Source organism: Arachis duranensis, chromosome 10 (assembly GCF_000817695.3).
Source record: "Arachis duranensis cultivar V14167 chromosome 10, aradu.V14167.gnm2.J7QH, whole genome shotgun sequence".
Lineage (NCBI taxonomy): Eukaryota > Viridiplantae > Streptophyta > Magnoliopsida > Fabales > Fabaceae > Arachis > Arachis duranensis.
The window spans coordinates 31,043,326-31,061,875 of record NC_029781.3 but is presented as its reverse complement, the minus strand read 5'-3'; the positions used below and the strand labels follow the sequence as shown (position 1 = coordinate 31,061,875).

Genomic DNA, 18,550 nt, shown 5'->3' with positions numbered 1-18,550 from the left:
GATGCATCTAGTATATACTGTGAGTTCAAATAGATGAGATTAGGTCTCACAAAAAAGATGAGGAGATTTGGATGGGTTATCAAAAGAGTCAAAGAGGACATCAGAAGCTTTTCAATTGCACAAATCATGATGAAAGTATAGAGGGGACAGGTTTGGGGGTGAACAGGATGTATTTTTCTTTTGAGATTGACATGTGTTGGAAATATAAGCTACTACATATAATGATTACGTACCTAATGAATAAAGTTGAGAATTCTTAATTTTTTTTACGTGCTGTTTCAAGAAAGTAACATGTTATCATGGTCCTTGATACAGTTTTTAATTCATATATATTGGTTTTTATAAAGAAAAAAGAAACAAATATGATGGAAAAGAAAGCAAATATCTTTTTCTCCTATTCAATTGAGTAGTAGTTGCATCATGTATCTAAGTTACATTACTAATTGGTTAAAATTACATGAGGTACTCACTGTCTTTTATTTTTTGTATGATTTTGTATCATAAAATAATAACCAAACGATTAAGGTGTGATTGGTTGACAATTCTAGAGACAAGTATAATTTTCTTACACATAGGAAAGGCCAAAAAATGAATGCAAAGTTATATATTTCTCTAAAAAAACGCTTCGCGATTTTAATGAAATTAAATGCAAGTGAATATAGAGAGTTTCACACATTTGTTTTTTGTTAAATTGTGATTATCTTATCGCTAATTAACTGTAATAAACTATACAAATATAAAAACATATATTTATATGTTTTTGTTTATATTTTCTTATTTTCATTATTACTTATAAATATAAAATATTATGTTTTTGTTTTTATGTCGCTGTCATTTTAAAACTTTTGTATTTTGAGAATGTAATAAATTTTACCGGATTGAGTGTTTTTTAATATTTTTAAAATATTTCCCTTTTTCTAAATTTAAAAATTTATTTCTTAATTTACTTGCTGATTAAGTCGTCGTATTTATAATCTATAATTTTTTATTAATTTATATTTTATAACACATATTTTTAAATGTGAGTAAAGAAACAATTTAAAAAAAATCGTTTTTTCTTTTTATGTGAATATAATTTGTTTAAAGTAACATGTGCATTTGGATTCACTTTTATTTTCGTTGGGCCGGTGGGAGGGGGAGGGGATGGTAATGGATAAAAAGAAGTATAAAATACTTTCCTCATACTTATGAAGTATAAAACGCCTTCCTCATACTTTTCATAGTGGTGTCAGCACTTTTGGTTTCCTCTGCAATCTTCGAAGATACCTCAACCGTTGCATGTGTTAATGCTCATGGCGACCGAAGCTGGTCATTTTCCCTTCTATGCTGTTCGAAGAGGACGTGTCCCAGGCATTTACAAGTCATGGGAGGAATGCGAGCTTCAGGTGAACGGGTTCCGGAACAATGAACACCGTGGCTTCCATTATCTGTCGGAAGCCTTGGCTTGGCTGCGTAGTGCGAAATCTCCTCCTGCTCGTCGGCCAACACCACATGCTCAATCGGTGAGAAGAAGACCGTCAAAATTGCTAGAAGGTGCTTTCTGTGAACTCCGTTCGTTTCAGAAAGTTTCTTCCGTCATCATGGCTGCTGAGAATTTGGACCGTGGAGATGGTAGTGGTGGAAGCAACCCCTCTGGAGTGACTGGTGAGCACGACGATGATTTTTATAATTTTTAATTTTGAATCGGTTTTTTCATGTAGCACTCCTGTAAATGCATAGTTTTGGTAATGATGTCAGAAGTTAATTTATTCTAAAATAATAAATTGGTTTGGCTCGTGCAGTTAAGGATACGGGGACAGATGACCGTTTTGTGTATCTGGAAGATATGGAGTTGATGTTGATGAGGGCGTGTTCCTTTTTTCAAATAGGTTCTCCAGTTTTTGTTCCTCAGGAAATCAACACGAACGATGAGCGTGTGCTGTTTGGATTTACCGTGGTCCTGCCTCACAATAGCAGTGGTATAGATCTCGTGGCTCATGGTCCTTTGTGTTATGACGAACGTGTTGGTCGTCAAGAAGTTTCATTCACAATGCTCGATAGAGTTCTTGTTGCTACTGGTTATACCATTCATGATTACAACTATCGTATCTTGAGCCGGGTCAAAGAAAGTTTGAATAAGTCGAGGGCCGAAGAAGTGGGTAGATTATGGGAGCGAATTCATATACTAGAAAAAGAAAATGAGGAACTTTCTGGACAAATTGAAATGTTTGGGGAGATATTAGAGGAATAGGTTGCATGCTCGAGGATGTAATGCATGTTTTGGATGGAGGTATTCCAGTCTTTGGGATTTCTATGTTAGTGTATTTTATAACTAGTAATTTGGCTGTATTTTGTTAATGTTTTGTTGCTAGCTAGACTTATTGGGTGGCTGGTAAATATCCTATTGAGACTGATATTACTGTTGCTGTGTTGTTCATGTTTTGCGTAATGACTTATATTAAATCTAGTCGTTAATGTTATGCCATTTCATTTTGGGGTTAGATACAAGTGTTATAATGATAATTTATATCGAAGTCGTTGCACAAGTAATATCCAAAGGAGTGGGACAAAAGAGGATCTCTTATTTTTTGCCTAATAACAAAATATTCCATTCTGACCACTGAACTCTTTCATGGTGGTATACTAATGAAAAATTGTTTGCTCAAAAGAAATTATTATTTTCTAAGAGGTTGCTTCAGCCTCAACATTTTTTCCAACCTAAGATATGTTAATGTCTACTAGATCCTTGGTTCCAACTTGTTCCATAATTACCAGCGTTAAACTCAGAGGGCAGAAATCACGGTGCCATAAGGTTGTGGTTCTGTTGACTAATTTACAAATATAGGTTTTTACTCGGCCCTGCAAGGTGGGCCTCATGAATGACATTTGCATTTAATCAATCAATCTTTTGTAGGGTTGAGTGTTGCAGTAGGAGAGGGTGTTTTGGAAGCAACATCACGTAATCAATACCTCGGAATGTGTGCGAAGCAAAAATCCTATATCTCAAACCCTCTCTCTCTAAAATGGACCTCCTTTTGTGCTTTTTGCTGTATAATCCTACCGTGTGCTTCTTTTAGACTGTGAATTTTCTATAGTCCTCCAAGCCTATCTTTTCATTAACCTACAACAATTGGGCCCTATCATCTACAAGCCCATTACATCAACGTTTTCTTTATGAGGTATTTCATATCTCCAAGATACTGCATCTGAGATACTCATTATTTGGACCGTGTAAACTTGGCGCCAAGTACGTTGGTGCAATCTTCTTTGCTCTGGGTCGTTCGAGGCAGACATGAAAAACAAGGGAAAGGCTACTGTGCAGAAGGTTGGGGCTCCTCTTGTGACCTCGAAAGATGACTCCGGTGTGGAAGACACAAAGCAGATGCCGGCTGTGACCGAGGAGGCATTTTCCACATCAGATGATCTTGTCGTCGACGTCTTCAACAAAGTTCGTGAGGTGGGTTGCATAAGGATCATTTACAAATGGACCTCTGTTGTTGATTTTATCTTTCATCAGTGTGTATATTTTTTTGTATGACATTTGTTTTCTTTGGGTTTCCAGATTTTGCTCAGATCTGATGGAGCAACTAGGTCTATAGTTGAGACCCAGGCAGAGGAGATTAAGAAGCTTAAGCGTACGGTTGACGGTCACGGAACCCTACTGGAGATACTGTGGTCGGAATATGCAAAAGGACGAGAAAGGCCCCTAACGCACCAGGAGAGGTATGGTTCAACTAAAGGTGTTCCTGTTCACGATGCAAAGAAGCAAAAGATGGAGTGGCACCGAAAGCTGAAGCTGGCCTCAGACGATGTCGACGAGGTGGATTTAACCAACAATGTCGATGCTATAATAGCGAAGATCGGTGCTGGGATGAATGCTGTAAACACAAATCCCAACCTTGTAGGAAATACTGACAACAACAACTGTACAAGGCCAGTAGCACAGTCTAGCACTGTGAAGCAACAACCACTTAAGGTAGCAATGCTGCAAGCTCTTCACTGATGGTCTCTCACATGAACACTGTATTATTTAGAGGTTCTTAACATGTATTTTTTTTATCACGAGCTGATGCTTCTTTGTTTCCCGAAATCATTTGAAATTTTTTTCTGTAGCGGCGGCTAGAGTTCGTTTCTGGCAATGATTCCAGTCCATACCCCATTCGCGCCAACGCTGGTAAGGAAGTCCCTCTCTTTTATCGAGTTGGTGCACCGGGCTTCATGGACGGTGGAGACCTCCCGCACGTAAGTCGTATAACCTTCCTTGGTTCCGCGTTTGTGTTCTTTACACGACATTTGTGAGTGGCAGAAATAAAATATCATGCCCGAAACCTATGCAGTGTATTGAGGTTGTGTTCTGCCCTCCCGCCGGTGTCAACTTTATGACTGTTGAGTTAGCGGTCGCTGCGTACGTCTTCGGTCGGAAGTTGTCGATGAAGTACGTTCCCTCATTCTTCAACTTACCTTAAAAGTTTGATTTTTGCACTTGTTACTTGCATTTCCTTGTGGTTTGTAAAGGTGCTTTAGCCATCACCGTATGCATGTTAACTTCGTGATTTCATTCCTCAAACTGGTCATTAATTTGAGTCTTTCATGAAGTATCATAATAAGCCATCTGTTTAGCACTGTGTATTTCTTATTGGCTAATTACATGAAGGTTTTATTAGTTGGTAACATCCATATCTTTGTGCATGGCTACTCACCAAAGTTTTCCCTTTTTTGCTCAATCCCAAATGGTTTAGTACAGCTGCTCCCCAACCCCCCAAACCCATTTTTTTTTCGATTTGTGGCAAACTCAAAGAAGCATGCATGTTTAGCCCACCAAAAATTCAAGTTCTGTAAGAAATGGAAAATTAAAGGAAGGCCTTAGGCCCGTTTTCAAACTACATATACTGCAGCCCAAAAAAATTAGAATTTTGGTTGATCCATTCCATTCAAATTTCCAAGTCCATTAAAAAATAAAAGATTCATCAAGTCCAACGGAAAACTACTTGCCATATAATAATTACCAAAACCATGCATTATAAATAACCAGCATGAATAATTTGTTGTAATGTATTTCACACATTCCTAGTTTTACGTTGAAGTCCCAATAAATATATTCCCTTTTACTTAGCTGCTATATTTTCCAACTATTCTTTGCTACGGTTTTGTTTCTTTGATTCCAATTTAACTTGATGGAACCTTGCAGGGAGGTGCTGATCCCCAATGAACACTGCCAGGGAGACAGGCAAGCTTTGTGGATGTTGCGACCTGGAGAGAAAGTTGTGGACGATGTAAAGTATTCTGAACTACTATTTAGTCGGCTCACTGTTACTTGTCTTAGTTTAATCAGTTGTATTCATAAGCTTTGTTTTGACAATAACTTTGTACGTCACCTGTGACGCTATGTGCAGGTGCTGACTCTGCTGGCTACTATGTTGACTGATGAGCGAGCAGATAGGCGCATCTGGTGGCTTCCAACGACATTTGCAGTATGTTGCCTCAACCCCGAAACATGGCATCTGTCCGCTCGAATTTATTTTAACCATGCTGGACTATATTAAGTTTTTAAACGATGTTTTAGCAACCCTTTACCCACAACTTCAACTTCTCTTATGTATATTGTAATCATGAGTGCCAATATGAAAACTAACGGACAACATTGATATTGCAGCAGGTGGCCCTGAACCCTGTCGCATTCTGCCAGGAGACATTGTCCTTCATCAGAGAATACTACATGGGCCGGGCTGATGATCTCATGAAGGTATACCCCTGTATTCCAAAGGACTATGGAGTTGTGGTTTCATCCATCTATAGATGTCCCTGCCAAATGTTAAAATATTTTTTTCCCGCAGATCTTTGTACCGATGCACTTAAATCGTCATTGGTATCTAATGATTATCGATATCCAGAATGAATCCCTGATTTATCTAGACTCTCTCAAGTCACAAAACACGCGTGCCGCCAGGATCAACCAGATGTATTTTGTGGTATTTTGACCGTGTCACAATCCCTCTTGTGATACTTAATAAAGATGACCAGCAACCTTTAATTTTACTATACTTGACTCTCATGCCTATTTGGCATTGCAGGCCAGGTACATTCAACAATTACTGCGAGAAGGAAAGTTCTATGAGAGGCCAGAAATCAAACCACCACAAGTCACGAATTTCAAGTTTTTAGAGCCTGCGACGGGTCAACAAGCACCAAACTCCAATGATTGTGGCATATGGGTTGCCCAATGGATGGAGCTGTCACACCTTTGGGGATTCTTTGACTTGGAGGTATGTATAGGTGTTCTTTTAACCGGACTGCATTTTGCTTCCTGTCCACTATTGCGTGGGTTCATGTGATCTTGTGACTTAGATTTCATTCTGTGATGCAATATGTTTTGGAAAAGCCCTAAAGCTTTGAACCTGTATGGAAATAACACAGTGGCTCATTTTATTGTTTGTAGAGGGTTGATGATGAAACTCGGATGAGGTTGGCCGTGGATCTGGTTATGTCGAAGTCGAACCCTAAGAGGGAGGAGGTATGTCAGAAGGCTGGATATTTTTGGGATAACTCCGTGAAGAGCTACTTCGACAGTGATGTGTGTGACGCAAAGGATGGCGGACAAGAGGATGCAGCAGCCGGCAGCATGAGCAGCTAAAGCCTAACCATCTAAGTTAACATAGTTGAGGATTGTGATTTTTTGGAAAACTCCTCATGGGTGGGGACGAACTTCGTTCTCCTGACGTGTTATTGTGATTCCAAATATTCCTTCTATCATTGCATGCAACCTTTTGGTTTTGTTATGTTGCATGCAGTTTAGGGGTATTTTATTTTGGGCTACCAAAATTGGTAATTAAATTGAAAAGATGTGCCACACTGATGGCCTGAACCCATTAGAAGGGTTCCTAAATTGTGATGGATTTTAAATCACATGCTTTGACTAATATCAATGAAACCTTTTACACAACACCCCTTGAAGTCTAGCCGGGATATCTAATTTAGTTAAGCATTAATTATGTTAGTCTTTATAAATATATCAAACTTTTGGATTATCGTTGAACTTTTAATTGTATATGTTACATGTTAGAACTAATAAACTTAACTAATTCTCTTTCAAGACAATATGCAACTAAAGTTTTTAAAATTTTTAATTGTCGTTGTTTTTTACTTAGTAAAAAACCTTTGAATTACTCTATAACATTTTTTACCTATACAAGATCTTGGTATCCAATTAGGAATATCTTGTAAACCAAACTTATAAAACACATGTCATATCAATAATTGAAATAACTTATACTCGAAAATTGGAATTAACTAACACTCGAAAAATGTTTACTAGTACAATAAGAAAAGATTTCTAAATGAACGTGAAATTGTAATACTCCAACTGGGCGAACTTAACTTCACTGCATCCATGTTCATGGTTGAGACAAATGCATGAAAACTTATATTTCTCTCGATGGGTTACATTGCGCTGGCAATGCCCGAAGATACAAATTCCTGGACCTGAGAGATTGTAAATCATCAAATAATATTTCTTTAGCCTTAAAATGCAATGAAAAGTGGGAACAGGAAAATTGAAATAAATTTATAAATTGCGTGGCTAACAAATAGAGATGCTGCTGTCTTTCAACTGCAAAAGTATTTCATCCAATATATTTAGGTATAACAACACCATAATTTACTTTTCATTCTAACTTGGATGCAGCTGCTCGATTCCGGGCATCAGCTAGATTAACGGAATACAAACAAAGGAAATTTAGAACCATTAAAAAGTTGGTAACGTATAAAACATTTTTCCATCCATACAAAGAACACCATGTGCTCGATACCTTCAACAGCGATCTTGTAACAACCGCAATATTTCCAACACCTACAACGAAGAACCTGACATTAATCCAAAGTCACCGAAGATCAATGAATCACAGTAATTACTTCTACTCCACGATGACTATAACAAAATCAAGTACATGCAGCTAATTTGCAAGTTCCATACCAATAAACTCATAATACAAACAGCGCCATGAAATAAAATATCAAGAAATTCCCAAACACAATATCTGCCACAAAGCATGTTCTATGGATGGAGAAATCAGAACACGAGGAACAATCAAAAGGGAGATTACCAAGCCACAAGTCGATTACCTCTATGTTCCAGTCGACGGTGTTACCCACTCCGCGCATGTTCCTGGTTTGGCTTTGCGCCGTGCCTATTACATGGTCCCATGTGTCGTTAGCTCCGCCATCTTGCTCACTACGACAATGATCTTCCTCTTCTAACCGTTTGCCTTGATCAGCGTGCATGTCAAAGTGCAGAGAAACAACCTACATGACAACAAAATTGATATAAAATTGCTTACTTAATGAGGTAAAACTAATTAAGTAGTGAATATAGGGTTTGCAACCAAGTGTTTGCCTCGAGTTTGCTAACTCTCGTTTCCTTCTTCGGACAGTGTTTATATCGTGTCGAGGTTGACATTTTTTGTGGTTCCGTGCACCTCCGCTTTGTGTGCCCGGTTTTCCTGCATCTCGTGCACTTTCTTTTTTTACCTTTGTGTCCCCGTGTGCTGGGTGCCCTTTTGGTGCGCACAACGGTTGGATCCCGAACAGCACCGGCAGCATTCGAACTCCTATCCATCGTGTCATTGCCGCTGCGGGCTTCTAGATCATAGCAGATCTGCCTGATCCCGCTCATGCATTTCTTATACAAATCGTCGTTTTTTGATCCGACGAACAACATCCACTGCGAAGCGGCATGCAGGGCTCCATGTCTCAACAAGAAACCCCGCTCATCCTCTAGTCCCGTCTTCTCAGTGTATTCGTTGACTGTCTTCACATCCTTCCTCCATCGTCTCAAAATCAAGCTTTCGGGAATTCTTTTTATGTGTTCGTGCTTCATGACAAAAAACATATGCCTGCAAGGAAAACCTTCTTTCTCCCAAAATCCACATCGACATACCAACCTACCCCTTTTTGGATCGTACAATGCCACCACATTCTGCCCGGGGAATCCATACTCCTCAATCGTGTACACCATGGTTGTTGAGACCCTTCGTTTGCTTACGAAGTTAATGATCGAGATAGACTCAATCTCCTTCTTCACTTGCATGAATATGACCTTCGTGTACACCGATGCAGCAAACTGTTCGATGGGATCAAGACGGGTCGTCATAACGGGAACACCGTAAATTGAACTGAACTGTGCAACCAGCTCATTGTTCTGGTACTCCCGTACTAGTAGCTCCAGGTTTTGCACAAGCTCTAGAATAGTGTGCCTAGACGACAGAAATTTTTTTAGATGGGAATTGATGCCCTCACACCGAGACATCGTGTGAAACCCAGCGCAAAACTTGCGACGCAAGTACGCATTTGCCCACATCTTCCTCTTTTCATACAATTGTAACGCCCAATACTTATTAAGTAACCCATACTGTTCAGCAACCTGTGCCCATTCACACTCAAACTCTTCAACCTCCATGTCAGCATACAACCACTTGGCAAAGACATCACGGAACATCTGCTCGTTGCTGTTCGAGGTCACATTCTTCTGCAGATGCCATGCACACAACCTATGGGTTGCCCGGGGCAACACCTCCCTAACTGCAGCAATCATTGATTCATCTCCATCGGTAACGACTACAGAGGGTAGCTTCCCACACATGACTTCTAACAAGTTCTCCAACATCCACTTGTATGAACTGATTGTCTCATCTAAAACCAAACCGAAACCAAAAATTGTTGTTTGCTTGTGATTGTTTGAACCTAAGAATATGACAAGGGGTCTATTGTACTTGTTCTTCTTATACGTCGAATCGAATGCAACTACATCTCCAAAGTGTTGAAAATCAACTCTGCTAGGACCATCTGCCCAGAACATGTTTCCCAACATACCTTCTTCAGTCAAATTGTACCGGGCCATAGACATGGGATCAGCAGCTGCCTTGCCTTCCAGGTATACTATAGCAGCGTTCATGTCTCCATCAACCACCTTTGCACGCTTCGACCGATCCATATAGTTTTATGCGTCTTTCTTGGTAAAACCCAAAGAAGAATAACCACCCGCAATCCCAGCCATGTACCCCAATATCTTAGATGTCGGAAACCCATACGTATGCATTCCATCCATGTGGGCCTTTGCAGAATCCGATATCGCCCGGAAACTTCGGATCATATGAACCATTCCCGTCGGTATCAACTCGTGGTTATGCACGAGGATTACTTTCCGAACCTTCCAAACCGAGCTACCCTTATCAAGGTATACAGACATCAGGGCCTGGCAATTCGTGCGTGTCTCAGGCCTATGGCATCTCTTCCTGTCTAGCTTGTTGTAGTGTTTTCCATCCCTTAGGCCAGCCCGATTACAGAAGAACCTCCTTCTCACTACACTCCCATCTTCATCCTTTGCATAGTCTCCCTTACGGACCCCAAATCCGTTGCATTTCCCTAACCTACCATAAAACTCATATGCATGCTCTTCACTTTGAAACACCTTTTTCATTATGTCCTCTGCAGTCAACCCAGTCATGTAACCATATTCACGACCATCTTCATCCGACAACAACTCAACCTTTCTTAAGTCATTCTTGTCAACAACGTTGTTGTTTGAAAGGCATAACTCGTTTTCACTTTCATCTGGAGACAAACCGTTTGTCTTGCCCATCCCACCATAGCACTCCATCTATTAAGTTGTAATAGTTGGTTTTTTAAATAATAACTTTTTTCTGCTATATTCATACACAGCCTTAGCCTCTACACAACAACAATTTAACAAACAGAGAACCACAACAGCCTTAACCTCTATGCATTGAACATGTACATAATTTCAATAAAGATTACTAAACAGAGGCAAGAGAGAACAACCATCATTCGGCAACAAACACTACAAAACAGCAAAGGGAAATCACACTATTACCAACTTCAAAAAGAATGAAAACCAGATAAACCCAATCATAAACACTGTTACCAAATTAAACCAAAAGTCAACCAAATTCCACCTTCCAAATCCAATTAAAAAAACCTCTTCGGTTCCTGCCCTAAACCCCAATTAAATCACATTAACCAAAATTAACTTGAGGGAAAACACAAATTTCATAATCACGAGAAGTCAGTTATCTTTTATCACAAATTTCATATCAAAAACACAACTCAATACTCAATGAATCAGAGACATTCAAATCCAATAATCCAGGCACTTCAGAGACATTCAAATTCTGCTTATAGCATTCAACAATATACAAATTTCTACCATTAGCATAAGAGTAAGCTTCTGCCATTAGCAACCTTACAGTGTAAACTCCGCCTAACAGAGTGAGTTTTCACCCATAGCAACCATACATATAAATTTCCACAGTACTAATATTGCAAATAACAGACGGAATCAATCTTCAAACCAAGACCCAACCGAATATCGAAGAATAAGAATCCAAGAATCGAACTTCAGAACAAAAATGCAAGGCAAAACCGAAGAAGACTTGAAGAAAAAAAGAATCAAAAATTCAACAAGAATACCACACCCTCAGTGAAGATGAGGACGATAAGCCACTAACCTGGGTCCGTGCCGAGAAGCCAGCAAAGATGAAGACCCGGCGAGGACCTCCCGACTTACTGGGTCAGGCGGTGATGATGCAGGATCTGGGTTAGGCGGCGAGGATGGAGGAAGAAGCTGCGGTGCTTGGGACCTTGGACGGCGTCGGCGCCGAGGACCTACGTCAGTCGGCGACCATGCAGGGCTAGGCGGAGGTCAACACCGTCGGGGTTTCTTTCACTCTGCTTTCTCCTGTACGTGTATGAATGATTGTTTCAGGGAACAAGGTTAGGGGGTTGGGTCACGAGGGAGGTTTGAGGTTTACCTGGGTCCTTTTTTTTGTTAACAGATTAAAAAAAAATCAATATATTTTTGTCCAACAACAAAAACGGGCCACAAGGCTTGGGCCCTAATAAGCAAAAACTGATTAATTGTTTTAACACCTAATTACCCCATCTAACCAAAGCCCTTCCCTCACGTGCTCCCATCAGCTTTTCCTGCAACTCCTGTTAAGGCCTGATCACTTTGTCTCCTCCATATGCCACATGTCATTGCCACAGTTTGTCACCCATTATCTACACATGTAGATACTATCTTGGTGTCTATACCAAAGACTTTGTCTTAATTTTTAAGTTCTTTTACGGTAAAAATATTTTACACAAATATTAAATTTTGTGTGGTCACGTCAGCAAAAGTAATTGAGTTAAAGCACAAGTTATGTCAAAAATCATATAAACATAAGCATCAAATTGGATAATAGTAAATTATTAAACACTTTTACACCGCAAGTCATATAAAAAACTCGTAGTATGATAAATTGATAATGATCGTAATTAAAATCAAAAGTCTAACCTTCAAACCACATGTCATATAAAAAATCATATAAATATAAGCATCTAATTCGATAAAAATAAATTATTAAACACTTTACACTAAAAGTCATATCAAATTAAACTCATAATACAATAAATTAATAATGATCTTAATTAAAAGCAAAGTTTAACCTTCAACATCTGAATTAAGATGTCTATGGCTGAAATGTGTTAGTACTACTTAGTAGCCAGCTCCTACGGCTGATGCATGAACATCTTAAATACTTTTTTTAGGTATTTTTTATAGAAAATTTTTTATTTTTGTTTGGTAATTATATGATTTTCAAGATTATTTTATAAGTATTTTAATTTTTTGGCTTCATGATTCTTCTAGAAAAACTTTAGGAAAAGAAAGCAAAAGCTCAAGGAAAAACCAAGAATTAAAGACAAATACAAAGAAAATTCGTGGATGCTGTCAACCCATACCTTTTCATACTCTAACAAGTATAACTTGAGCTACAGAGGTTCAAATAATGCGATTTCAGTGGCATTAGAAAGCCAACTTCCAGAGCCTTCCAACGATATAGAGTCATACTTTCTGTAACACCCCGTTACCCTAAGCGTTACCTCTAGCCGTAAGGCGAAAAATAACAAAATGCCACGACAGTTCTAAAGCTTATAATATATAATATATGTCCAATATATATATATATTACTAGAAGTCCGATGAAGGAATAAAGCTCAAAGTCACGTAAAGCGAAAATACAAAACGCGAAGCGTTCACACACGATAACTAAACGCTTAAGCACGAATAAGACAAGACATAATACTTATAAACCTTGTAAATAGCTCCAGGAGACACAAGGCAATAATCAAGTTAACAAGATATACATATATAAGTATGAAATACCAAGAAGAGAACTAGTTACAGCCTACAGAGTTTAGGACGGCTAGTCAAACTGAACACAACAGAGTTTTTGAAGTTTAAAACAGCTTATACAACTTATCTCTCAAATCAAGCCTCTAAGGCCATAAAGTCTAAAACAGAAAGGTGAGAAAAAGTACTAGAGCAAAATAATCAAAAATACCAAAAAGATAACAAAAGATCCTCTGCTCTGTCACCATCCCGTAACTCACCGAGGTGGGTTACGACCTGCATCTGAAAAACAACAACAAAGTATGGAATGAGAACTGGAGGTTCTCAGTATGGTAACAGTGCCCAATATGTAAGATATAAGGTTTTGAGATGCCGAAGGCAATCCTATAACTTCATACCAAACAGATATCCATGCTTGTCAAAAATAAATAACTTAAACCATAAACAATAAACAAGGGTTATCTAAACATAGGGGATTTCTAACTAAAACTAGTTACCATTGTCCCACAGCCTTCGCCAACCTACCCTCCGTGCGATTCCTTTGCCACCGCCTACCTAACCTCCTCAGCACCAGACAAATCACAAATAATGCAAGTAAGTAATATATAGTTAATATTCAAATATAGCAAGTAATTCAAGAAGCAAGTAGGCATGTTATACATTTAGGCAAACCGCAAGTAATCAAAGCAAGCAAGCATATATAAGATACATATGATGAATGTCTGTCCTATTGGCTGTGATATCACATGTCAGTTATAGTGCCAAACCCGACACAAAATTCGGACGGAAACTCCCGAATTAGTCTCTCTGTTGCGCATACTCAGGAGGAATAATTCCGTGGGATGAGTGCCCTACCACCCACTCCTTTGAGAGGAAAACGTTTCGATGGAGAGTGTCCTACCACCTTCCTCTGAATGCCGCATGATTCCGTGGGTTAGTGCCCTACCACCTTGCAACCAGAGAGAAAATGCATGCTCAAGAGGAATAATTCCGAGGGATAAATGCCCTACCACCTTCTCCATGAGTGAGAAAATACGAGTGGGAAGCCCAGCTTTAACCCTTATATCCGAACGTAGGCGGAAGACTGACACAGCCCCTACGACGACATCAATACCTCGACAAGCGGGAGACTACCACAACCCTTGCCCGAGGAGCATAGCGAATTACCATAACAAAGCATGTCACAATCACATACTCAACCTCATTAGCCATAAGCATTCATTTTCAAGTTCCATCTCATCATCCAACATCAATATCTCATGTTCATCATCAACCCGGCTCCCTATTAGTTCACAAGACAAAACCACCCAACTGACATACCAAGCCTAATCCACCATTTTCTAAACTCATACATAAATTTCTACTTTAATTCACTAACTCATCTATATTAATCTTAGGGCCTAATTACTAGATAGTACTCTTAAATATCATTGGGAGGAAGTTTGGAAAGTTAGAGAATCCTTAAAAATAAAGAAAACACATGTTCAGCAAAATGGGAGTCATGCATACGTGTAAGCCACACATATGCGTAGGAGTGCATTATTGAAAGGTCACGTGTATGCGTGGGTGCATTTTCCTTTGCTCGCGTACGCAAGATACCAAACTCAAAAGGGTTGGTCGCGTCGCGTGCAGGTGGTCACGTACGCATGCTGCATCAGACCCAGAAATTAAATGCTGCAGAATTTCAGTTTTAAACACCAAACGTTAAATGTTCATAACTTTCTCTACAAAAATTCATTTTCATCAAACTTTATATCAATTTAAATATCTTTAGATAAACTTTAATTCAATAAAATTTTAATCAATTTCAAAAATTGAGGCTCAAGTTATGATCCGTCAAAGTTCACCAAAAACCGGTTTTTACCAAAAATTAACTAGGTTCTCAAACTTCCAAATTTCACAACCAAACCAAACCAAAATATACCCAATCATCATAAGACACACCACACACAACCACTTACCATTTTGTCTCAATTCACCACTCTTACCACATTTCCACTTACAATACACTATCCTCATAATTCTCAACCCCAGTCATCAACTTTCTCATACTAAAACCATTTCTCAACCAACACACTCATCAAATATCATTCTATCATTACCAATCTTCATAATTAGCATTATTCAACTTCAATCTCAATATTCAACATCATAGTTATTATCCTTTCACACAATCCTCATTATTCAACATCATCATTCACCAACATCATCATAATCATCAAAATTATTATACATCACAATTATCAACAATCAAGTTCAAATCTATCATATGATCCACTAGCCTAAGTGTCTAGAAACAATACATATTACATAAAAGAAACCGAAACCATACCTTGTCTAATTCCCAAAATGCACCAAACACCAAAACGAAGCCACCAAGCTCGATCCAAAGCCTCAAACCAACTCCAACAAACACCAAAACTCAATCTAACATCATATAACATACAAACATCAAACCTAGAATTCACAAAACAACTAAGAACAAGGAATTAGTAAAACCTTACCTTACCCAACGAGATTAGGGACAAAATCCAACAATATTCCAATGCTAGATCACCCCTAAACAAACAAAATCACAAAATCTATTCAAAAACCAAACCAAAAAATGCAGAAATATAAGGGATGAAAACTGGAGTGTGAGTTTCGAGTTCTTACCAGCAAAGCCTAAATAAAAGCGAAGAGCTCATCAAGATCTTTGCGTGGTTGCAAACGGCTCGTCAATCGGAGCTCTGTAGCTCAAGTTATGGCTCTCAAAAGGTGATGATGAATAGTGACAATGGAATTTCACCCGCCCTACCATCACCTATCCGAGCTCTCTCTCTCTCTCTTCCCATTAAAATGAGCTTAAAGCTCATTAAACACACATATATATGTTGGACCTTGGGTCCGGTTTGGGCCCGGTCCAACTCGTTAGCGGTTTTAACCTGTTTGGCCCACTTTGGGCTAAAACCTTTAAGATTATTGTCCGGTTTTTTATTCTAAATTATTTTTTCCTTTCAAAACAGTAAATTTAATTTTTCCAAAATACATGGTACCAGGCAAACTAGAGCCGGTACTGCTGGCTTAAGCTCCAGTACGTATTTTTACAAAAAATTTTCGCAACAGATACATTTTCCAACTAAGAAAAATTCATTGAAACCAAATTTCACATTTTTATTTTTAAGATATCATTTCTATATTTTTAAACCTATTTTGGGCGATTAAATTATTATTTTATTAAAGTGGTTAAGCCGATTCTTATACTTTTTTTGGCATTATGGCGCTAAACGCCATGACATTGGCGTTTAGTACTAGTCCGTGAATCAACCTTGGCACCAAACGCCATAACTTCAAGTTTGGTGCCAATTCCTTCACCCAGGGTGGTCCCCATGTCCTCAGCAATACAGTCTCATGTATTTAATTTATTTTTAATTAGAAAAAGATATTATTTAGTTTTTTTAAATTTAAATTAGGAAGTTATCTTAACCACTCTCGTTAAGATAATATTAGTTTTAGAATTTGAATTCGAATTTGAATTAGTAGGAATTTTAGTATAAATAAGTGAGATCACTCACAGAGAAGGGGTATACTCTCTCTCTCGCCTCTCTCATTCTCTCTTCTTCTAAAATTTACAGTTTTAATTTCTTAAGGATTCTTTGAAGAACATGAGTTTCTAATTCTTCTCGGTTAAGGTTAGAAATTCTGTTAATTTCATGGTTTAATACATTCGCTTTTCTACCTTTAATTTATGTAATTGACTACTTCTTAAGACTTGTTTTCGTTCTTCATCTTAAAGGGTTTGAATATGTTGACAAACAATTCTTCTTAGATTTGAATTTTTTTAACTTCTTGAAAAAGTTGATTAATTGAATTATGCTTGAAAACTGATTCTCATAATTCTTAATTTTTGAAACTGGATTGATAAATAACATAAAATCAACGGAGATTCTTATGAGTTTTGTGGTTTTATAAATCAGTGGCCATTCTTCAACTCTTTTCTTAAATAATTGACTAAGGGATTAGTGATTAATTAGTTTAAAGAGAAATTAAATCACCAAGGAATTGTGATTAATTACTAATAATTTGCCATAAAAATATCTTTACATGATTAAGGTGGAAAGTGAAAAATATTAATCCAAAAGTTTTAACATCTCCAAAGCCTTAACTCTTTCAATCATATTATCCTTACGTTACTCATTGCCTTGCCTTTATTTCATTGCTGTTTATGTTTTAAAACCCAAATTTTGATTGTCTGACTAGAATAATCAATTAACTATTGCTTGCTTAATTCATTAATCCTCGTGGGATCGACACTCACTTACCTGAGTTTATTACTTGATACGATCCGGTGCACTTATCGGTATTTTGTGGTTTGCAAAAACCGCCATCAGAAACCTCCAAGAAATTCCGGACATTTCCTGTGTAAACACACTTGGGATTTTTCTAAAGGAATAATGTTGCCTATCTCTAGGGCTGGAAGTGAGCCGAGCTGAGTCGAGCTAGACCAAGCTCAAGCTCAGCTCACCAAAATTGAGCTTGGCTCACGGCTCGGCTCATTAACAATCAAGTGTATTTCTTAAGCTCAAGCTCGACTTATCGAAAGCTCACGAGTTGGCTCAAATAATAGAAACATAAATACAAAATCTATAATTTTATATCAATAAATTGTAACTTATATATTTTAAAAATATTTAAAAAGAACAATTTTATATATTGTTTATCTATCAATAAATATAAATTTTTTATTTATGTCCTACATCAAAATTATATGTAATAAATAAATATAAAATTTTAAATAATTAAGATCATTAATATATATAATTATATATTACTATTTTATATATATATATGTATATATAATCAAACCAGCTCACAAGCTAATGAGCTGAGCTTATCCAAGATCAAGCTCAACTCATTTAATTTATGACCTCAATTCCAGGTTCAAGCTTGGCTCACCAGCTCACGAGCTTAGCTTATCGAGCTATTAATGAGCCGAGCTCGAGCTGGCTCATGAGCTGGCTTGACTCACTTCCAGCCCTACCTATGTCCATCTTCATTAGTATGATGGTTTGAAGATATACAATCTTCTAGTGATAGAGTTTAAAGAAACATGAAGATAACATCCTCCACGTACTGTATTCTGAACTAGTAGCATCTAAACGTAAAACAATCATTTCGAACAGAGATTCAAGTCTATAGTCACCTGCAAAATATCAGAAGAAATTGGTTAATGACAAAAGCTGAATCTTGAGCAACTACAGAAGAAATTGGTTAATGACAAAAGACGAATGAAGTTATCACATAAAAATGTTTCTATATCACAGCAACTAGCTGTAAGGTGCAAGATCCAGTCAAACAACATGTTATTTGTATTTGAAGATGCTAATATGGGAGTAGAGAATATAA

At 37.8% G+C, this 18,550-nt stretch overlaps 2 protein-coding genes across 2 annotated transcripts; both read right to left on the bottom strand.

The window, feature by feature from the left end:
- Nucleotides 1–7,645: 7,645 nt before the first annotated feature.
- Nucleotides 7,646–9,964, bottom strand: LOC110276883 (protein FAR-RED IMPAIRED RESPONSE 1-like). Its single transcript, XM_021133978.1, has 4 exons — nt 8,546–9,964; nt 7,970–8,277; nt 7,785–7,839; nt 7,646–7,681 (listed from the first exon to the last, which is right to left on the bottom strand). Exons 1-4 carry the CDS (start codon nt 9,962–9,964, stop codon nt 7,646–7,648), a joined length of 1,818 nt encoding a protein of 605 aa, XP_020989637.1.
- Nucleotides 9,965–9,970: 6 nt separating this feature from the next.
- LOC110276884 (putative protein FAR1-RELATED SEQUENCE 10) lies at nt 9,971–10,630 on the bottom strand. The gene has a single exon (XM_021133979.1). The coding sequence runs from the start codon at nt 10,628–10,630 to the stop codon at nt 9,971–9,973; it is 660 nt and encodes a 219-aa protein (XP_020989638.1).
- Between the last annotated feature and the right edge of the window lie 7,920 nt (nt 10,631–18,550).